The sequence below is a fragment of the Delphinapterus leucas genome, chromosome 3 (assembly GCF_059928025.1).
Source record: "Delphinapterus leucas isolate spDelLeu-1000000601 "Yukka" chromosome 3, BTC_Dleu_Yukka2, whole genome shotgun sequence".
Taxonomy (NCBI): Eukaryota; Metazoa; Chordata; class Mammalia; order Artiodactyla; family Monodontidae; genus Delphinapterus; species Delphinapterus leucas.
In genome coordinates this window covers 120,905,565-120,929,449 of record NC_143131.1, presented here as the reverse complement: position 1 = coordinate 120,929,449, position 23,885 = coordinate 120,905,565, and the positions used below count along the sequence as shown (strand labels likewise).

The following is a 23,885-nucleotide window of genomic DNA, read 5'->3' as shown; positions in this document are numbered from 1 at the left end:
CTTGTAGGCAGTGGCATTGGAGCTGAGGCTAAAGAATGAAGTAGACTTTGGCAGGCAGAAGGTGGGGAGGGGCCATTCCAAACAGAGGGGAAAAAAAAGAGAGGGAGCAGGGAAGAGGATAGTTGAGAGATGGTTAAGAGATGCTTCATGCTTCTACCCAACAAATACTCATGCACGTCCACTGTGCACCATGCAGCAGCGATGCGGTGTGATCTTGAGGGACACAGACGAGGCTACAAAGTCTGAAAGGGCCCAGTCCGGAGAAGGTCCTGGAGGCCATATCCAGAGTTTTGTCTTAAGAGCAAGGGGAAAGCTGCCTTTGATGTTTTTTTAAGCAGGGTAATCACAAGTTGGGATCCACAGTGTTCCAAGTTCCCCTGCTACAGAGCATGCATTCTGCGGCCTGGCAGGGAGCCAGAGCTCCACCAGCTAGAGCAAGCCAGCAAGAGGCCTTTGCAAACAGCCTGGGGAAGAGATGATGACAGCTCGGACTAGGGACGTAGTGATGGACATGGAGGAAAGTGGACAGATTCAAAAAATAGTGAGGGGGCTTCCCTGGTGGCTCAGTGGTTGAGAGTCTGCCTGCTGATGCAGGGGGCGCGGGTTCGTGCCCCAGTCCGGGAGGATCCCGCGTGCCACAGAGCGGCTGGGCCCGTGAGCCATGGCCGCTGGGCCTGCGCGTCCGGAGCCTGTGCTCCGTGGCGGGAGAGGCCACAGCAGGGAGAGGCCAGCGTACCGGGAAAAAAAAAAAAAAAAAAGATAGTGAGGGGTTAAAATCACCAGAACTATTGGTCCAGGGTAGGAGTCAGTGAGGCAGAAGCCAAATGGACCTGGAGAATGTGGTCAACGTGGCTCTGGGGGGCTATCAGGCCACAACACCCGTGGCCCGGCAGCCAAGCAATTCTGTGCCAGCAGCCGTGGGTGTCTAGTGGTTGCTAGAGAAAAGAAAGGTTCCGAAGCCAGGGTGTATGGCCAAGGGAAGGCTGCCAGAGAAGTTCACCGGAGCTTTCCATCTTAGAAAGACATCATCTCAAAAGTACTGTATTCTTTTAAATGTGCTTTGTAAAATTCCACGGCTATTTTGTTTGGACTACTCTTGATGGCAAGGAAATAAGAAGCGCTTCTCGTATGTTCAACAGCTCTCCAGTAAGCTAAATCTTATTGTCTAGACTTGGGATGGAGGAAGAAGGTATAGTAGAGTATGTATAAGATATATGCTAATGCCAAGTAGTCACTTCCTTTTATTTTGACCCTTTCTTGAGAACTTTAAGGGATGCTAGTTAACTACCAGGGCCCATCCTCCTTGGTGCCAAAGCCTAGCAATGATTTTTTTTTTTAAATAACCACAGGCATCTTTACATGAACCCAATTCACTCTGCATCTAGATCATGAAGGAAATGTGAATACGTCCTTCCTGACTTGCAGGGATGCCTGGAAGTACTCAAACTCCAGTCACAGGACAGAGAAAACAGCCAAGCCACTGGATGTTCAACCATGGATAACTTACAGCAATGGAGTCTACCTATTATTTTGATAAGGTCTCACTTGTATGCCAAGCCTTTGCCCCACAATATTCCTTCCTGATCCTTGCAATCTACAGAATTTTGTCCTTTTGGGAAAGTCACACATAACAGATTATCCAAGTAAACATTAAACAATTGGGTAATGAAAAGAACAGTAGAGAATCAGCAAGTGGCAATGGGACTCAAGTTGATTTTGCCCTCTTCATTTCTCTCTCTCACCCTCCATCCCCACAAATCTTGGTGTTTCAGGGTATATGTGCCCACATGGCAGGTGTATTCATCTCCCCTCCCAAATTGGTCTTGTCCCACATGTCCTGATCGGGTTAGCACACCATGCAAAGATCATTCAAGAGACTTAATACTCTTTGTTAAATGTTATTTTACCTGGATTACTTGCAGTAGGCACTATGAGTTGCCTACTCAGAGCCCTGCTTTTATATGGGTATCCATGCCTCCCACAAATGACCCAGGTAAATCCTGTTTGGGGTAAAAAAATCACAGCGGTCCCATTCCCTTTGCTAGTGAATGCTTCAAACCAATGAGATGTGATAGGAAGTCTATTGGAGAACTTCTGGGAAAAGTATCATCACATCTCTTAAAAAGAGACTCAGAGAAGAAATACAGTTACCCCTGAACCATACTTCTACACAGTTGCAAATCCTAATATAACTTTATAGTTGGCCCTCCATATCCGTGGTTCCGCATCCATGGATTCAACCATATTGCATTATGCATATAAACAGTGCATATTTAGTGGGAAAAAAAACCCCCATGTATAAGTGGACCCCCACAGTACAAACCCATGCTGCTCAGGGATCCACTGTAATACCTTACTGCCCTGGACAACCGCTCAGGTGCAGATATGCAACATAACATCTTATGATCCTAAAAGGAGCTAGCCAACACAGTGAAGCTGGCTGTGAGCAGGACCGTGGAAATAACACAAGTACTTCATGAGCCAAGAAAGTAACCAACCCTCAGGACTGATTTTGTGTAATGACACAACAGATTCCCTTATTGTTTAAGCCACTGTGAATTGGATTTTCTGTTTCTTGCAGCCCGAAGCATCTAAAATGATACAATTCTTATTTGGAGAAGCAAGAAAAGGGCTCTGGCTTCCTGACAACACCAGGCAACAAAGGAGTAGTTGCCTCAAAAAAGAAAAGAGACTAAGATTTATTTCTCAGTAAGTGTTTCGGGAAAACCAGCTGTGAAAAGGTATTGTTAATAGCCATTCCGGATGTATGAAGAGCTCTTTGAAATCCTCCCATGCAGCATAAACACTGTAATAAAGTTCCAATGAGCCACTGTGAATGTTATGTGTGGGGATATACAACGTACTTGGAGTCATAATAGTATGCAAACATTGGGGAGCTACCATGAAATTAGTCTTTATTACTCATCTACTCTTATTTCCTTCTACAATTATAAGATTGGGAAGTTTTTTCTTTTTTTGCCCCCTTTCTATCTGACGAAAACACAGATTCACGTGATTGGAAGGGAAGTCACAAAACCAGGCTCAGAGATGTTGAATGATTTCCACAAGGTCCCAAAGCCAGCTGGGGGCAATTTTCTTTATTATTAAAAATGCTTTGTGTGTGATTTTAAAACAAAGTCATTTGCTGAACACTCAATTTAATGAAAGGCGAATAATTGTAGAGACATGGGAAATCACAACCAATTTTTTTTAGTAATTTAATTATGCAAATAAAATCTCCTTTTCTGAACTCAATGCTTTGAGTTTCTTCTCTTTTTCTAATAACCTCCTAAATTCCAATCCATTCCTCTCAATACCATTTCTCCCTCCTAGAGAATCCCTGCATATGGCCCATTCTCTAGGCCAGTGGTTCTCAAAAGACTGTTTGCCTGGGAAGTAAATTTAAAATGCAGAGTCCCAGGCAGAGTCCAATTCAGCAGATCAAGGCGGGGGCCCAGCAATGTAAATGTCAATGCAAACAAGCACCCCAGGTGAGTGTAACCATCCTTTGAGGCACATGACTCCAGACTGTATACTAGATTCCAGGTTCCAAATAGAAAACATCTAATTTTCATAGTAGATTTAAGCTGGGACAACAAAAATATGTGCAGAGTTGCCTATAATTTTTATGTTCCCTCTGAGGTCTGAAACAAATCCAAGAGCTCTGTGATTTGGATGTACCCTGGTAATCATTTGCGTGGAGGTCTGGAGTTTTTATTCTTTCCCCTCTGAATGTATTTCTACTTGGGATTAAATATAAAATGTCTTAACTCTTCCTCCACAGCTAAAGGAAATTAATTTTGTAAAGTGTTTCAAAAGAGTACTTAAAAAAATACACAAAATATCTTCCCTTTGAACCAGATGCCTGGGATGTACAGGGCAAACACAGTAAGTAATGAGAGAAGTAAACACCAGGTTTTCCAGCAGAACCAACCCTGAAACCAAAACTTAGGAAGGAAGCTGACCATTAAGTAAGTAGACCAGAGGAACAATAGCTCAGGCATATCCTTGGGTAAGTCTGAACCTGAGAAAACAGGAATGAAACAGACAAACCCCTTGTCCCAAGTTAACTTTCCCTTCCTGTTCGATTTTAAAATAGGACAGTGCTGTAAATGAGAATAGAGAGTTTACGCAGAATCTCAGAACTCCTCTGGGTGCCAAAACATTTTTTCAAACTGAAGTAAATACTCCTTACTGGATTCAGCAGTGCTCATTTATACTCATCTCCTCCAGGACATTTTAAATCTAGAGGCCCCAGAGACCAAGAACACAGCACGCTGATAACGGGAGTCTGTGTGTTCTACCATCATGGCCAACTCACATTACAGCCATGAAAGCTTGTCTATATGTAGACTTCTTAATGATCACATGAACAAAGAAATGCCACTTAACCTCACAGAACCAAAGAAAATCACTGTTAAGTATCAAAGATAACACACAATGCTCCAGAAATGCTATAAAATAAATACTCCAGCAACAAAATTGGTTTAAATTCTTTAGAAGGCAAAAAGTCAAGGCCATAGCTTTAACATGCACATTCCAGCTGTACTTCTCCTTGGCTTAGGGACAAAGACTGAACTTAATGGGGTTGGGAGAGAAGAGGGTGGAAGCAGAGGGAGAAAGTGAAGCATCCACCAGGAGATGAACAGGTTCATTGGTCCAATACCCACCTTAAGGGTTTTGGATTTTTTATTTCTATTTCTTTTTCTTTAGGATTCCTAACAATCCTCGGGGCATTTTAAAAATGGGAAGATTCAGTTCTGGCTTTACTGCATCACCAATGACTCTTGTTCTCTCTCAGTCCAATTAAGCTCTCATCACACTGCACAGCCTGAACAGCCCGACTGCCTTCAGCTGCTTCCTATCCCTTCTCTAGCTGCTCCCAGAAGCCATGGAGGCCTCCCTAAGACCCAGTGGGCATTAAACAGTCAGCAGCATCGCCACACATGCTTGGCTGGACGATGTACCTGGAACTTCCTCTGTTTGGGTGCAGGCCCTTCAAGTGTGCAACTAAGATCTAAGCCAGCTTTCCCGTTTCACAAATGCCTGACTGGGTTTGTGTGGAATAGGCACCACACCGTCATGTCAGAGCATCTGGAGTTACTTTTTAAAGCCCAGTTCCCATTATTTTAAACACACTCATCAGGATTCTTTGACATTTGTGGGGGAGGTGCATATACTCCTTGAAAATTTGCATGTTCTCAGCTACACTTAATTGTTTCTAAACATGCAGTTCAGAGATGGCATGGCAAGAAAAAACATGTGACCTGGAATGGAGCAACCCTTTACTCAGCCTAACTGCTTCTCACCAGCATGCAAAACTCTTGTTCCTTCATCATTAAGACCTATGGAAATCTTTATTGGTAACATCTATACTCTCTCTCCAAAATATCAAGTGCTTGGTAGAAACATGAAAACAAATCATAATCTCCCTCGGCAGAGTATCAAATTATCCCAAAGACATGACTTAACGCCAGAACAAAGTGTGGGTAAGCGCTGAAATTATAACACGTCAGTTCCACAGCATGTAGAGTTTAACAATTTAGGTTAACTGTTATAGTCTGTCTTTTCTTATGCGCTAGTCTCCAATAAAGAACATCCATCAAAGTTAAGAGAAGGTTAGAACATACACACATGTAGTGCCTGATAAAGCAAGGGGTATCAGCAAGGCCAATCCAAAGCAGCTCAGGCAACAGTAAATACACAAAAAATCCAAACCATTCCAAGAGTATAAATATCCCGAGGAGGAAAATCAGGCCCCCACTGACTTTCTTTGATTCTCCTCTATTCTTTATACTTCTTCAAAGGCTTTAATACATGTAACATTTAAAATCAATGACATTATAGAGCAGGGGGAGCCTACTATCCATATTTGACAGATGAAGAAACTAAGGAATCGAGGGGTCAGTGGCTTGTCCAGGGCTAGTTAAGTGGCTTGTTAAGAACAGAATCAACTCTAGAAGCCAGGCCTCTTTATTCCAAATCCAAGGTCTGTAAACTTGTAACATATTCCTGTTTGCTCTTAATCATCACAAGAACATGTAACTCCTGAAAAATCTGTTTGGTGATCTGGTATCATGGAGGACACACTCCTATTGGCCGTGATCATCACAAGAACACAACCCCCCCCCGCAAACTCTGCCTGGTGGCCTGGGCACCTCCCCAGCCTCCGCTGCAAAGCCCATCTGGCATGTGCTGCTGTTACCCACTGCAGTTAATATTTCCCACATTTCTTTCCTGGGCCTCCAGCATACCTGATGCAACAGTGGGAGAAGGAAACATAAGCAGAACTGAGACCAGCTTTAGTGCTAAGATAAGAACTTTCCAGGGCTGAGAGAAAGGCCAGCAATCAGTCTTAAACCTACTTTGCCAAGTGGTTCATGAGCAGCTGTAACATCTGCCTATTTTTCTCTGGGAGCCGATGAACAAGGCTGTGGATTTCAGAGACCCGTGACTCCTGGTTCTCCAGCTCTGTGAAGGAAGGAGGGAGGCGATACTGGATAAGGGCCACAGTTAAACCAGTTTATAAGACAAAAATCAGAGAAAACCAAATGTTGGGAACAAGAGACTGAGGATTTCTCAGAGGTATAAGATCCTGTTCTGTGTACTTGTGACTAGACTGAGAAGATCTAAAAGTGCTTTTAATGCTGCTTTCCGTAACAGAGTTCATTAAGAAACATGACTGATCTCACTTAAAAAATCAGAAATTACCTTCTGAGACCAACAGGCATCAAAAAGTTGAGGTTCTCAGCAAGGGACTTGTAGCAAGTCAGTTAACACTTCTGGGCCTCCGTTTTCCCTTCTAGCCAGTGCCTAACACGGTGATAGGTATGTGGCCGGTGCCCGATAAATGTTTGTTAAATAAAGATGTGAACAAGCAACTATGAAAAAAAAATGACCATCAAAAAGTTCACGCCAAAATGATGACATGATGAAACGGAGCCAGTCAACTGCATACTTGGAGCAGGAACAAACTCGGGAGCAGCTGGCTATACAGAGTGGCAGCTTCATTTCAAGGAAGGAAGGAACTTTATGCACTCGTCAAGGGATAAACAAATTGTACATGAACAGCCTTGCAAGGGTCTCAAATATCAAAATAACACCTCAAGACAGCATCAAAGACATCAAGGGAAATGTCCAGTTATTCTCAAGTCATGTGTGAAAACCAGCCTGGGAGAAGAAAGGAATGGCAGATAAAATAAGGAAATGTTTCTGCCAACCTATAACCTAAATCATGGACTGTCACGTTCCCTTGGTTGAACTTGGGTACGTGGCTTCGTTTCTCTGGGAAATACATTGATGGCACTCATCACACCTATTTATAGGACTGAGGTGAGGTTTAATTAGAGAATGGTTGCTATGGGTTTGGAATTTCTCAGAGAAAGAAATCACATAAACAGCACCTTCACTTCCAGCTTTCTCCCAGGTCTTTCTCCTGCTTTACAGGGACAGCTATGTGTGGATAAGGCCACCAGAACAGAGGTACTTCTAAATTAGGCCAGTAGTAGCTACCAGGGTAAACAAACTCTGACGGCTTAAAGGAAACAGGGAGAGGCACAGGCTATGGACATAATAGCATGGTGGGGATTCATGCCAGACTTAAATCTGATAGAGAATCTTACTGCCCCTTACAGGTGGCCTGCCCCACATAGACAGAGTCCAGTATACTTAGGTTGGCTTGCACCTAAACCCTATGTATTTTAATACCTGTAATATGACGCTCAGGGCTTAGATGATATAGCTGAAGAAAGATCAGAAGCTATAAATGCAAGCCATGATGGAAAGAGGACTGGGAAGTTATATAAATGGTGCCAGATTCAGGGAAATACGTCCGATGCTCAATTTAGGTAATGGGCAGAGTCTGATTCATTCTGAAAAATGCTACTCCAGGGCTGGAAAAAACCCAAGGAGTTAGAACTCCAATAATCAAAGTTAGAAAGGCAAACTTGCTTTTCTCACCTCTCCGTCACCCCCAAACTCACTTCTGAAGTTTTTCCCCTCGACTGTAAATTCAGCGTGCTAACAAGGCCCTTAGCAATCTGACTTGGTTTCACTTTTATTCTGTGACAGTCTCATGAGTGTTTATGTGGGTAGTTTACATGCAGAATACGAGGGATTAGGTAATACTTATTTTGGGACACTGACTGTTCTTTGAAATAGAAAAATCTATTCCTTTCCCCTTAAAAATGTGGTGAAAAGAAAACTTACTTGCTGCTTTGATGAAACTTCTTTGAAACTGGTACATCATGAGTGGTCCTGGAAGCATTCTGAAATAAAAGGATACACACTAGTCAGCTTAATGAAAACAATCCTATTCTTGCTACCTAGCAGCCTAGAGGCGGCCAGACTGTATTACATTTCTCAAAGACAAAGATCACGGGCAAACAACAGCAACTCAGTTTACTCCAACTTAGTTTCCCTTTTGAAAGGGTCCTGAGATTTCACCTGAAATGTTCATTCTTTCTCCTTTTTAAGGGAATGGATACAACTTATGTCTCATAGAGTCACAACCAGAAAAGTGCTAATGCAAAAGTCTAGCACAAACTGAGAGACTTCCTTTTCAGTCAGTGACTCGCCCTCCACAAGAGCATTTTAAGATGTGTCTGAGAAACAGGCAACTAACCCAACACTTGCAATCACCTGCTCTTAAACTCTCGTCTTCCTGGCACCTCAGTCACTTCATCTGGATACACTATGCAAGACTCTTGTAGGTGTTTTTGTGGCAAATTCACTATGGAGTGTTGCTCCAGAATGCCAAAGGACTAGAACCCTTAATATTAGGCATGATACAATCAAATTTTATCTGCTATTTAAAATATATTTATATTTTATACTTATTGTCCATTAGCTAATCAATATCAACATGCACAAATAAGTACCAAATACAAACCTCTACCATTTGGTTTTGTGTAAACTACAATGGTAGTATTTGGGATATGAATATGTTTTATGAATATGTTTAACTGTAAACTTGAGGGTTTTTTACTGATAGTCTAAATGATAAGCTTCTCAACAGACGATCCATTGAGTCTTGGTTCAGATTTTATTTTATTCTCATCGGATCCCCTGATTCAACTCTTAGTCATCACTTGCATGACATCTCACTCTTGACTCCAAGAGCCTTCCAGCAATTCCCCAACAGCCAATAAAACCTGCATCACCAATTCCTTTTCTGTGGCTTTCGAGACTACTAAATCTTGACAAACCTGTACAAATGCTTATGCAATTCGTGATTATAGTTCTCCTCTTTGTTTAAGGCTAGACCCCCACTTTCCTGCGTGAGAAGAACTACAGTGGAGAACTGTCATACTCCTATACTCCACATCTAGCATGGCTTTCAGTCTACTCGGGAAACTGAGATGTGAGCAGCTGGTCAATCACCCACTCCCTTAATAACCAAGGGAGGGGTGGGAGGTAGCAGGAATATTACACGTATTATTACAAGGAAAGCAGTCTCCTCTCCAATGAAGTCATATTCTCCAATCTAGGCAGAAGGAATCAAAAAGGAGCGCCATAAAGTTCTCATTTTTGAGGAGCAATGTCAGCAGTATACTCTATCTGTGCAAGGCGCAGAGCTCCCCAAATACGTAGGGTATGTAATCACGCATTCTCAACAGAATAGGATACGCAACCCCTTGTTTTTTTAGCAGATTATTCGGGGATTGCAGGGAATTCCACATTTGAGGTTCTGTTAAAGGCTAATCATCATAGTGGCTTCTCAAAAAGAGCAAAGCTTCCTAAATCACTCATGGCACCACTGCACAATGGCAACCCATCAACTAGGGATGATTTATAATCGGTTTGACCAGCTGAGCTAATTGCACCCACACATAAGCTGTTTCCACATCTCAAACACCCACCCAACAGCTCTCTGGAGGCTGAAAATAAAACTTTCTTCCTGATTGCATGACAACAAGCTGGCATCATGCACCGCAAATGGAAAGTCCCTACCTTAGGTAGGTTTTCAAAGCACTAGTGATGGTCTTTATCTCCCACTCGGCGCAGATATCCGTTTCTGTTTCAGAAGCTGTTCTGGGGTCTAAAATGAAGAAGAGACAATGGGTAAAACAGAGCAGAAAATACAGCTAAAAGCCAAGCATACATAAAAGCATTCAACCTCCCTACTAAACAAAGAAATCCAAAGTAAAAAAGGACACCTATTTTTTCCTCATTAAATTAGAAAAATGTTTAAAAATCCAAATATTTACTGCTGGCAAAAATGCAATGAAACTAATCCTCTAAGAAACTGCTGGAAGCAGATGAGATAAATGCAACAGATTTGAAAAACAATTTGGCAATACGTATCAAGTCCTAGAAAGGTTTATACAGTTTGAAGCAGTAATCCCACTTCTCACAACCCATCCTCAGGAAATAAGATAAGGCATGAGAAAGTTACACACATCCCAAATGTTCAACATACACTGCTCTTGAAAACAGCAGAACAATTCTTTTTTTTTTGGAGCAGAACAAATTTTAAAAGAACAACCTATACAGCCCGTGACAGAATGACTAAGTTCATCATGGTATATTCCTGATGGAATATCATGTCGCATTTACATGATAATGATAACTATATAGCAAAATGGAAAATGCCTGAATTATCATGTAATGTCAAGCAAAAAAAAGATTTAAAAGTTTGTGAGAAACTCAAATGAACAAAGGCTGAAAGGAAATACTCTACATTGAAAAGAGTGGTGAGGTTAGAGTGGTAGAATTGTAGGTTTTATATTTTCTAAACTATGACTTGATTCCATTACTTATCTATTTTAAATGGCCCTAAACCAAGACGTGCAATAAAACCACCATAATGATATCAACTCCTGATCATTTCTTCCTTTGTTTCCTCTTGTGTGGACTTCCAAACAAATGTGTGTATTTCAGATAAATGTGTACTGTAAAAGAGAAATAATCCTTGCAGTCTTTCTGAGCGGCACACAGGCAGGCGAGAGTACGAGGCAGAGGCTGAACTGTTTCACAAACCAGCAGACCTCCGTCTTCTGGCTGGCGAGGTGGTTGGAAGTAGAGTCTCTCAGGGCATTGAAGGGGGAATCCAGCTTCTGGCGATGTGCCTCCCAGCTCCCGTTCCTCTTTTCAGCTGGGCTGCTACCCTTTTCTCACACCTACTCAGGGGAGGCCCCACCCTTCCAGGGGTGGGGAATGAGATGTCTCTAGACCCCGGGACTGGTTCAAGGTGGTCCAAGACTGGGCAGCATGAAATCCAGGACTTATCCAGGACTTTTCCAGGACAGGGGAAAAGACACCTGCTGTCTCCTGCTGTGCTTGCACTGGGAGGTTATACTGCTGCTCTAGGTGCCACAGCGTGAAGCGTGAGAGGAGAGCCTGACAGACACAGCCAAGGTGAGAGAGGCAGAGAGAGCAGGTCTGGGTGACATGGTTTGAGCCCTTGCGTCTCGCCATGCCTTTTTAATCACGTAAGCCAATAAATTCCCTTTTTCCTTAAGCTAGTTGAGGTCAGGTTTTCTGTTTTTTACAATTCAGAGGTCTAAATGATATAGTAGAGACAGCCACCAGACTGTCTCTTTCTGGACAGTCTCTGAGAAGAAAGAGATTCCTTCTGCAGGGCCCACAGCCTTTCAGCTGGGAAGGGGAATGAGTCACAGGTGGGCACAATACATTTTCTATTAACTGGGAAAGAACCCACTTTCATCCTAGTAGGGAGAGGCCAAATAATCATGAGTGGCTTAAGGATTTAGGCCCTAATCCCCAAGTAAGGACACAAATCCAGCTGGTACCTACTGCTCTCTGTGTGTTCCCCAACACACAATGCAAGATGAGAGGATAGGGCCCTGGTCCAATAAGTGTTTGGTTCCTAATGGCAGCATGGCTGTTTGTTTGCAGGTGATCCTGGGCAATAATGAAGCCTGTCTTGTCATATGAAACAAACAAGGAAGAACCGAAAGAGCATGATTTTATTTCTGGGGCCACAGAATTGTGAACTCCAGAGTTCAATCACAGCAAATTTCTGAAAAGTAACAAAGTATGGTTTTCCAAATATCCAAAACCTCTCCAGCTTTAATTCTTTTCTTGCTTTGCCATCTCCCACTCCTTTAATGGTTTCTTCCTGTGGAAGTGTATGTACCAAAAAACTTTGCTTAATGTGACCTTTTTCCCTCTGCATTTCCAAGAAGCATGGAGAGCTGCCATAGTTTGTGGTTCCTGGACACGAGACAAATGTTACTGTACATTTTTCTGTGGAACAAACCAACTTCTACCCAAGAAGAGTGAACAGGACACTAAACAAGCAGCATTTGGCAGGTCTGGAAGTTGTGAACTGTTCCATGAACCACATTTAGCAAACTAATGATTAGCTTCCACTTATACAGGCTCTGTAACCATAGGAATATTGTACAACATTACAGAGAGGAGAGTCAAATTACAGCCCGGCTAAAGGGGTTTTTATAGCACTGATGAGGCAAGGTTCGTAACTTAAGCACATCCATTTTAATTCATTTAATGTCCAAACTAAATTGAATACAGCCTCCCAAGCTACCCCGTTTTCAGAAACTGTTGCCAATTGCCATCCCTCCCTATCGATGCTCCCTTCACTTACAGAAGCTTCCTGGCATATGATGCAGAGACATATTTGACAATTTTCTTCAGAACTCAGTACATATCTCTCCTAAACAGGACACTTGACTATTGTGGACTTAGTAACACTGACCAGAGCTAGAGGAGCAGTCCAATGTACAAAAAGGTATCACGTGGATACAGCGAAATGAGTGCATTTCCTCCACGAGCTACTCCCACGTGAATTCAGAAAAACAGGAGATGTGGACTGGAAGTGGTGGTTACAAGGGGAAGTAGTCTTAGAAATGTCACACTGGATCAGACAAGACCCAGGTCCACTGTTGTGCTCCTGACAGAGACAGTAAGGACCTTCTGGAGGAAGGGATTATGAAAGTCGCCTATGTACTCCTACTCTCCTAATGACACACTACAATGTATCAAAATTAAAGTTGATGTGCCCTGAACCAAGGTGGTGGAGTAGAAGGACGTGCTCTCACTCCCTCTTGTGAGAACACCAGAATCACAACTAGCTGCTGGACAGTCACCGACAGGAAGACACTGGAACTCACCAAAAAAGATACCCCACATCCAAAGACAAAGGAGAAGCCACAATGAGACGGTAGGAGGGGCGCCATCACAGTAAAATCAAATCCCATAACTGCTGGGTGGGTGACTCACAGACTGGAGAACACTTATACCATAGGAGTCCACCCACTGGAGTTAAGGTTCTGAGCCCCACATCAGGCTTCCCAACCTGGGGGTCTGGCAACGGAAGGAGGAATTCCTAGAGAATCAGACTTTGAACGCCAGGGGGATTTGACTGCAGGACTTCAACAGGACTGGGGGAAACAGAGACTCCACTCCTGGAGGGGACACACAAAGTAGTGTGCGCATAGGGACACAGGGGAACGAGCAGTGACCCCAAGGGAGACTGAACCAGACCTACCTGCTAGTGTTGGAGGGTCTCCTGCAGAGGCGGGGGGGCTGCAGCTCACTGTGGGGACTAGGACACCGGCGGAAGAATTTCTGGGAAGTACTCCTTGGCGAGAGCCCTCCCAGAGTCCGCCATTAGCCCCACCAAAGTGCCCAGGTAGGCTCCAGTGTTGGGTTGCCTTGGGCCAAACAACCAACAGGGAGGGAACCCAGCCCCACCCATCAGAAGTCAAGCGGGTTAAAGTTTAACTGAGCTCTGCCCACCAGAGCAACACCCAGCTCTACCCACCAACAGTCCCTACCATCAGGAAACTTGCACAAGCCTCTGAGATAGCTGCATCCACCAGAAGGCAGACAGCAAGAAGAGCTACAATCCTGCAGCCTGGGGAACAAAAACCCCATTCACAGAAAGGCAGACAAGATGAAAAGGCAGAGGTCTATCTACCAGATGATGGAACAAGATAAAACCCAGGAAAGGGCTTCCCTCGTGGTGCAGTGGTTGAGAGTCCGCCTGCCGATGCAGGGGACACGGGTTCGTGCCCCAGTCTGGGAAGATCCCACATGCCGCGGAGCGGCTGGGCCTGTGAGCCGTGGCCGCTGAGCCTGTGCGTCCAGAGCCTGTGCTCTGCAACGGGAGAGGCCACAACAGTGAGAGGCCTGCATACCGCAAAAAAAAAACAAAAAACAAAACCCAGGAAAAACAACTAAATGAAGTGGAGATAGGCAACTTTCCTGAAAAAGAATTCCGAATAATGATAGTGAAGATGATCCAGGACCTCGAAAAAAGAATGGAGGCAAAGATCGAGAAGATGCAAATGTTTAAGAAAGACATAGAAGAATTAAAGAACAAACAAACAGAGATGAACAATACAATAACTGAAATGAAAACTACACTAGAAGGAATCAATAGCAGAATAACTGAGGCAGAAGAACGGATAAGTGACCTGAAAGACAGAATGGTGGAATTCACTGCCGCGGAACAGGATAAAGAAAAAAGCATGAAAAGAAATGAAGACAGCCTAAGAGACCTCTGCAACAACGTTAAACGCACCAACATTCGAATTATAGGGGTCACAGAAAAAGAAGAGAGAGAGAAAGGACCCAAGAAAATATTTGAAGAGATTATAGTAGAAAACTTCGCTAATGGGGCTTCCCTGGTGGCGCAGTGGTTGAGAGTCCGCCTGCTGATGCAGGGCACACGGGTTCGTGCCCCGGTCCGGGAAGATCCCACATGCTGCAGAGCAGCTGGGCCTGTGAGCTGTGACCGCTGAGCCTGCGCGTCCAGAGGCCCGCGTACCGCAAAAAAAAAAAAGAAAAGGAAAACTTCGCTAACATGGGGAAGGAAATAGCCACCCTAGTCCAGGAAGTGCAGAGAGTCCCATACAGGATAAACTCAAGGAGAAACATGCCGAGACACATAGTAATCGAATTGGCAAAAATTAAACACAAAGAAAAATTATTGAAAGCAGCAAGAGAAAAACAACAAATAACATACAAGGGAACTCCCATAAGGCTAACAGCTGATTTCTCAACAGAAGCTCTACAAGCCAGAAGGGAGTGGCAAGACATATATAAAGTGATGAAGAGGAAGAACCTACAACCAAGATTACTCTACTGTTCAAGGATCTCATTCAGACTCAATGGAGAAATCAAAAGCTCTACAGACATGGAAAAGCTAAGAGAATTCAGCACCACCAAACCAGCTCTACAACAAATGCTAAAGGAACTTCTCTAAGTGAGAAACACAAGAGAAGAAAAGGACGTACAAAAACAAACCCAAGACAATTAAGAAAATGGTCATAGGAACATACATATCGATAATTACCTTAAACATGAATGGATTAAATGCTCCAACCAAAAGACACAGGCTCGCTGAATGGAGACAAAAACAAGACCCATATATATGCTGTCTACAACAGAACCACTTCAGACCTAGGGACACACAGAGACTGAAACTGAGGGGATGGAAAAAGAAATTCCATGCAAATGGAAATCAAAAGAAAGCTGGAGTAGCAATACTCATATCAGATAAAATAGACTTTAAAATAAAGAATGTTACAAGAGACAAGGAAGGACACTATATAATGATCAAGGGATCAATGCAAGAAGAAGATATAACAATTATAAATATATATGCACCCAAAATAGGATCACCTCAGTGCATAAGGCAACTGCTAACAGCTATACAAGAGGAAACCGACAGTAACACAATAATAGTGGGGGACTTTAACACCTCACTTACACCAATGGACAGATCATCCAAAATGAAAATAAATAAGGAAACACAAGATTTAAATGACACAACAGATGAGATAGATTTAACTGATATTTATAGGATGTTCCATCCAAAAACAGCAGATTACACTTTCTTCTCAAGTGCGCACAGAACATTATCCAGGACAGATGACATCTTGGGTCACAAATCAAGCCCCAATAAATTTAAGAAAACTGAAATCATATCAAGCATCTTTTCTGACCACAATGCTATAACAGTAGATACCAATTACAGGAAAAAACCTGTGAAAAATAGAAACACATAGAGGCTAAACAATACGTTACTAAATAACCAAGAGATCACTGAAAATCAAAGAGGAAATCAAAAAATACCTAGAGACAAATGACAATGAAAACACGATGACTCAAAACCTATGGGATGCAGCAAAAGCAGTTCTAAGAGGGAAGTTTATAGCTATACAAGAAAAATCTCAAATAAACAATCTAAACTTACACCTAAAGGAATTAAAGAAGAACAAACAAATCCCAAGTTAGTAGAAGGAAAGAAATTATAAAGATCAGAGCAGAAATAAATGAAATAGAAACAAAGAAACAATAGCAAAGATAAATAAAACTAAAAGCTGGTTCTTTGAGAAGATAAACAGAATTGATAAACCACTAGACAGACTCATCAAGAAAAAGACAGAGAGGACTCAAATCAATAAAATTAGAAATGAAAAGGGAGAAGTTACAACAGACACCACAGAAATACAAAGCATCCTAAGAGACTACTACAAGCAACTCTATGCCAAAAATATGGACAACTTGGAAGAAATGGACAAATTCTTAGAAAGGTATAACCTTCTAAGACTGAACCAGGGAGAAATAGAAAATAGGAACAGACCAATCACAAGTAATGAAATTGAAACTGTGATTAAAATTCTTCCAACAAACAAAAGTCTAGGAGCAGATGGCTTCACAGGTGAATTCTAGCAAACATTTAGAGAAGAGCTAACACCCATCCTTCTCAAACTCTTCTAAAAAACTGTGGAGGAAGGAACACTCCCAGATTCATTCTATGAGGCCACCATCACCCTGATACCAAAAACAGACAAAGATACTACAAAAAAAGAAAATTATAGAACAATATCATTGATGAATATAGATGCAAAAATCCTCAACAAAATACTAGCAAACGGAATCCAACAACACATCTAAAGGATCATATACCATGACCTAGTGGGATTTATCCCTGGGATTCAAGGATTCTTCAATATACGCAAATTAATCAATGTGATACACCATATTAAGAAAATGAAGAAGAAAAACCATATAATCATCTCAATAGATATAGAAAAAGCTTTTGACAAAATTCAACACCCATTTACGATAAAAACTCTCCAGAAAGTGGGCATAGAGGGAACCTACCTCAACATAATAAAGGCCATATACAACAAACCCACAGCAAACATCATTCTCAATGGTGAAAAACTGAAAACATTTCCTCTAAGATCAGGAACAAGACAAGAATGTCCACTCTCACCACTATTATTCAACATAGTTTTGGAAGTCCTAGCCACGGCAATCAGAGAAGAAAAAGAAATAAAAGGAATACAAATTGGAAAAGAAGAAGTAAAGTTGTCACTGTTTGCAGATGACATGATACTATACATACAGAATCCTAAAGATGCCACCAGAAAACTACTAGAGCTAATCAATGAATTTGGTAAAGTTGCAGGATACAAAATTAATGCACAGAAATCTCTTGCATTCCTATACACTAATGATGAAAAATCTGAAAGAGAAATTAAGGAAACACTCCCATTTACCACTGCAACATAAAGAATAAAATACCTAGGAATAAACCTATGTACGGAGACAAAAGACCTGTATGCAGAAAACTATAAGATACTGATGAAAGAAATTAAAGATGATACCAACAGATGGAGAGATATACCATGTTCTTGGATTGGAAGAATCAATAATGTGAAAATAACTATACTATCCAAAACAATCTACAGATTCAATGCAATCCCTACCAAACAACCAATGGCATTTTTTATAGAACTAGAATAAAAACTCTTAAAATGTGTATGGAGACACAAAAGACCCCAAATAGCCAAAGCAGTCTAGAGGGAAAGAAACAGAGCTGGAGGAATCAGACTCCCTGACTTCAGACTGTACTACAAAGCTACAGTAATCAAGACAATATAGTACTGGCACAAAACCAGAAATATAGATCAATGGAACAGGATTGAAAGCCCAGAGATAAACCCACGCACCTATGGTCAACTAATCTATGACAAAGAGGCAATGATATGCAATGGAGAAAAGCCAGTCTCTTCAGTAAGTGGTTCTGGGAAAACTGGACAGCTACATGTAAAAGAATGAAATTAGAACACTCCCTAACACCATACACAAAAATAAACTCAAAATGGATTAGAGAGCTAGATGTAAGACTGGACACTATAAAACTCTTAGAGGAAAACATAGGAAGAGCAATCTTTGACATAAATTACAGCAACATCTTTTTTGATCCACCTCCTATAGTAATGGAAATAAAAACAAAAATAAACAAATGGCATGTAATGAAACTTCAAAGCTTTTGCACAGCAAAGGAAACCATAAACAAGACAAAAAGACAACCCTCAGAATGGGAGAAAATATTTGCAAACGAATCAACAGACAAAGGATTAATCTCCAAAATATATACACAGCTCATGCAGCTCAATATTAAAAAGACAAACAATAGACGTTTCTCCAAAGAAGACAAACAGATGGCCAAGAAGCACATGAAAAGATGCTCAACATCACTAATTATTAGAGAAATGCAAATCAAAACTACAATGAGGTTATCACCTCACACCACTTAGAATGGGCATCATCAGAAAATCTACAAACAACAAATGCTGGAGAGGTTGTGGAGAAAAGGGAACCCTCTTGCATTGTTGGTGGGAATGTAAATTAATACAGCCACTATGGAGAACAGTATGGAGGTTCCTTAAAAAGCTAAAAATAATATTACCATATGATCCAGCAATCCCACTACTGGGCATATACCCAGAGAAAACCATAATTCAAAATGACACATGCACCCCAATGTTCATTGCAGCACTATTTACAATAGCCAGGTCATGGAAGCCACCTAAACGCCCATCGACAGATGAATGGATAAAGAAGATGTGGTATATGTATACAATGGAATATTGCTCAGCCATAAAAAGGAACGAAATTCGGTCATCTGTTGAGACGTGGATGGATCTAGAGACTGTCATACAGAGTGAACTAAGTCAGAAAGAGAAAAACAAATATTGTATATTAACACATATATGTCGAACCTAGAAAAATGGTACAGACGAACCGGTTTGCGGGGCAGAAATTGAGACACAGATGTAGAGAACAAAGGTATGGACACCAAGGGTGGAAAGCGGCAGGGTGGTGGTGGTGGTGTGCTGAATTGGGTGATTGGGATTGACAATGTATACGCTGATGTGTATAAACTGATGACTGATGAGAACGTGCTGTATAATAAAATAAAATATAATTCAAAAATTTTTTAAAAACCTTTTTCTCTTCAATTGAGAAGGTAATATATGAACACGGCCAAAAAAAAAAAATTCAAGCAAAACAAATAGATAAACATCAAAAGGTAACGGTTTCCTGTGCTAGAGATGACTCAATAATGGTTTTGTGCATGTATGCAATCTCTAACAGTATGTACATAAACAAGCAGTTTTATGAATATGTACAGCTTTCTAAAAACACAAATGGAAGCACATTATAGATGTCGTTCTGTGCACTGCTATTTTCATTTAACAATATCTTAAGAAACTGTTCCATATAATAACACTACCTTACAGTACTTCACTGTACCATGGTTAATGCCCCCATTCATGGAGATGAAGGTTGTTCACTGGTTGTTGCTATGGTAAACAATGATATAAACCACTGTTGCATTATATATGTCTTACCTAGAGAAAAAATTCCTCTAAGTGGAATTTCTGAGTCAAAAAGTATGTGCATTTTTAATTTTGAAAGATACTGCTCAACTAACCTCCCAAAGGTTGTACCATTACATTTAAGAATGAGTGTGACTCCTTCCTCAAATCCTTGACAACAATGTGTAATCAAACACTTTGATCTTATTCAATCTGATAGGTTAAAAAAAAAAGTCATCTGCTTTAATTTGCATTTTTTACTGAGGAGGAAAATTGAGAATCCTCTCCTATGTGTGTGTTTTAAAGTCAAGTTTACTGAGATATACTCAACCTTTTAAAGTATACACTTCCATGATTTTTGACAAATATACATATAGTCATGGGGTAACCACCACCAGAATCAAGATGTAAGTCATTGTCATCACCCCCATCCCCCGCAAAAATTCTCCTGTGCCTCTTTCTCCATAGCCAATCCCCTCTCCCTCCATCTCTAGCCCCTGGCAACCACTTTCCATAGCATAATACTTGTGAAATCCATCCCTGTTGTTGCATAGGCCAGTAGTTTGATCCTTTTATTACTGGGTACTATTCAATTTTATGGACATATCCATTGACTAGTTGGTAGACTTTGGGTTGTTTCCAGTTTCTGGCTGTCACAAATAAAGCAGCTGTAAATCTCTGCATTCAGGTCTTATGGGCTACATTTTCATCTCTTGGGTAAATACCTAGGAGTGGAACTGGGCACAAATATGTAGGAGTGGGTCATATGATAAATATGTTTAACTTTATCAAAACTTCCAAATGGTTTTCCAAAACAGTTGGGCCATTTTGCATTCCCACCAGCCAATAGGAGAACTCTAGTTGCTTCACATCTTCATGAACACATGATATGGTCATATGTTTAATTTTGAAATTTTAGGTATTCTAGTAGGTGTGTAGAAATAACATTGTTAAAATTTGCTTTTCCTTAATGACTACTGATGTTGGTCATCTTTTCATGTACTTTTTGGCCATCTGTGTATTTTCTTTGGTGAACTGTTTGTTCAAATCTTGTGTCCATTTTAAAAACTGGGGTGGTTACATTCTGACTACTGAATTGCAAGAGTTATTTTTAATACATTCTGGATACAAATCATTTATCAGATACATATTTTGCAAATATTTTCTCTTGTAGCTTGTCTTTTCTCTTTCTTAATATATTTTTAGGAGGAGAAGCTTTTTTTAATTTGGGTAAAGTTCAGTTTATCAGATTTTTCTTTTATGGTTCCTGCTTTGTGTGTTTTCTTCTTGAAGTTTAATAGTTTTATCTCTTAGGTTTAGGACTATAATCTATTTTGAGTTAGTTTTTGTATATAGTTTAAGGGTTGAATTTATTTTTTTCTCATATGGATGTCCAGTTGTACTAGTACCATTTGCTGAAAACAAATGTCCTTTCCCTATTGAATTATTCTGACACCTTTATCACAGATCAATTGACCATATATGAGTGGGTCCTAGTTCTAGATTCTCCTGTCTGTTCCAGTGATCTATATGTCATTCCAAAGAAAATATCATCTTGCTTTCCTGCATTTAAACATTAGTTGTATTTTGTTTGTCTTTTTCTAAAATCTTGAGCCTTTCACATCCTCCATCTCCATTACATCTTTGAGGAAGTTGTTCATGTAAGTATACTATCCTCTGTATAAATTAAGACTTCGTTTTATTTATCCTACAGGCAATTCTTGCAAGGCTAGATTTAATACTTGGCAATTTGATAAGCAAATCTGCTTATCAATTTTTTTCTGATTATAAAAGTTGTACCTCTTAAAAACTTCAAACACCTTCCATATCTAGTGCCTAAGAATCCAGAGTACTTACAGCCACTTCTGTTCTGAGATCCAAAAGCTACTGCTGTCTCAAGTCCCTGTCTTAGGAGAACCTGCCTGAAGCATCCCTATAAGCAAAGATGACAGTGGGAAGAGCAGACAGGAAGATGAGCATCCATCTGTGGTCTCCATTCTCTGGCAAGTCCAGATTGTGGTTAATAGTGACCTTACTAGTTCCCAGAAGGATCAATCTTTCATCCAAGCAGCCTACTCTCTCCCAGTCCTGGTCATCATTTGTCTGCTCCTCTTTACTGGTGGCTAAAATTGGAAGTATACAACGTGCATGACTCTGCTGCTTCCATGAGACTAGTCTTCAAACCTTGGGGCTGTTTCTGCAAGCCTTTAGGTCTTAGAAGTTGTCATGAAAAATATCTATTAGGGTTTCTTAGGGAAGAAGCTCTTGCTTGCTTTTATTTATGCTGCGCTGTGAAAGGGTGTGAGAAATGAAGGTCCCAGAGGAGTCAGAAGGATGGTTCATGGCTGGATCAGATATCAGTGGGTAAGGCATTCTACTGTAACTTGGTGCTTTAAAGCATCGCAATTTAATACCTTCCATGTGTTCTCTACAGCACCAACCTTACTTTAAACATTAGTAAAACAAACAAAAAATAAAATCAAAACAAAACCGGAAAAAGTTACAGGATAAGAAGAGAAAAAATAGCAACACTAAACTTTCATTCCTTCACCACCACTGTGAGAAACTAATAAAGACACACACACATACACACACGAAGGGACAGAAAGTTTCAACAGCACAGAAAATGAGGCTCACAGTGAACATTCTGCCTGTCCCCAGAGGAATATCCACCAGGCAAAGCTCAGGTGAAGCCCGGAGGAAGACCCACCTGGGGGAACAATGTGATAGGCGACGGCCTTTCGCCCACCCTAAAGTATAGCCGAAGCCACCCCAGGGAGGGGTGCCATGCTGCACTGCTCCTACCCAACCAGAGCACAGCTCAGTGTCCTGAGATTACAATCCGGGCAGTGAAATGAGACTGGGACAGAAGTGGAGGGGTGTCTGCTTATATAAAGGGAAGTGAATTCAGAAGGGGAAAGTCCTAGAAGAAACATGACAGTGACAAGTGAAGAACCACAGCACACTTCAGATTAACCAGGAAGTAACTCCACTTCTCCCAGAACCATGACCAAATAGCAGGACCAGGAGAAAACTTTTCATGAGTACAGGTAGGTCCACACTAAATGAAAGATTTAAGAGTGCCAGAAAGTTGGATGGAACCATGTACAACAGTGCTCTAATATCATGTGAGAGAATGATTCTAACAGGACCCAGGAAAACTGCAGCAGAGCAAGGAGAATCTACCCACAGTGAAGTTAACTGCAAAGATTTATAAACGTCTCTGTGTTTAGGTTTAATGAAAAAGAAGATAAAAAAGCTGATAAAATACTTGTTTTCATGAAACACAGAAACCAAAGCACTCTAAAAACACTTCAGAAAGCATCTGTTCTGTATTATAAATAAAATTCAGAAAAATATGGGTGTTGTGAAATAAGAAATCAAAGCAAAAAAAGAAACAGGCTGAAATAATAAAGGTGACAGCTGAAAGGCAGAAATGAAAAGAGCTAAATAAGTTAGTAAAAACACTGAAAATTCAATTACGCAATTAAAATTTGCATTATAAGCAGCAAAAAAAAATCAGCCCAAAAGAAATTTAAATAAATGGCATGGATATAGGGTGCAAGTTTTAGAATTTTGCTATAATGCAAAGAATCAAGAGAAAAACAAACATTAAAAGATGAAAAATGAAGACGATTTATTTTTTTAAAGACTGAGAATTGCAGAATAACAAACAGAAAAAGAATCTGTTTTCCTTTAGAAAAATATGTGTGAAAACTCCTTCACTGGACCCCAACATGTATAAGAGAATGACTATATGGTGATATTTAAAGTAGTGGAAAGGGAGAAATTTTCTCCTTACATGGTTATTTGTCAATCAGATAAGTATTTGAGGAAAAGGAGAGTTAGTTTCCTTTTTGCATGAATATATTCCAGATGGATTTTAAGGAAAATAAAAAGGTTTTGTAGTCCTGAAACTGGTAAGGTCTTTTAGGGCATAATCCATATATGAAAAAGACTGACTTCATAAAAGATTTGAATTCATGAAAATTTTAAATATTCATAAGACAAAACAAAAACAAAAGTACCATAAATAAAGTTCAAGATGATAATCTGAAAAAAAATATTGGTAACATAGCCTCCATACCTAAAAAGGTTTTAAATTCAAAAGATGAATACATCAATAGAAAAATAGGGAAAGAACACAAACAGGCAATTCATGAAAGAATAAAAACCAGCAAGAAACATAGGAAAAACGGTCAGCTTCCACCAGAATTATTTTTCAAAAATACTTATAATTTAAATGCAAAAAAGTAATAGAGTATGGCAAGG

General features: G+C 40.7%; 1 protein-coding gene across 8 annotated transcripts in view; it reads right to left on the bottom strand.

The window, feature by feature from the left end:
• ARHGAP26 (Rho GTPase activating protein 26) overlaps positions 1–23,885 on the bottom strand; it is a 484,190-nt gene that overhangs the window by 172,829 nt on the left and 287,476 nt on the right. For all 8 annotated transcript variants that reach the window (XR_002646893.3, XM_022589981.3, XM_089909436.1 and 5 more), the window contains 3 exons: positions 9,952–10,039; positions 8,209–8,267; positions 6,366–6,471 (listed from right to left, as the gene is read on the bottom strand). Coding sequence is in view for 7 of the 8 variants with exons in the window: in XM_022589981.3 (XP_022445689.1) it covers positions 6,366–6,471; positions 8,209–8,267; positions 9,952–10,039 (253 nt within the window). In the remaining variant the exon portion in view is untranslated. The remainder of the gene's footprint in view (positions 1–6,365; positions 6,472–8,208; positions 8,268–9,951; positions 10,040–23,885) is intronic.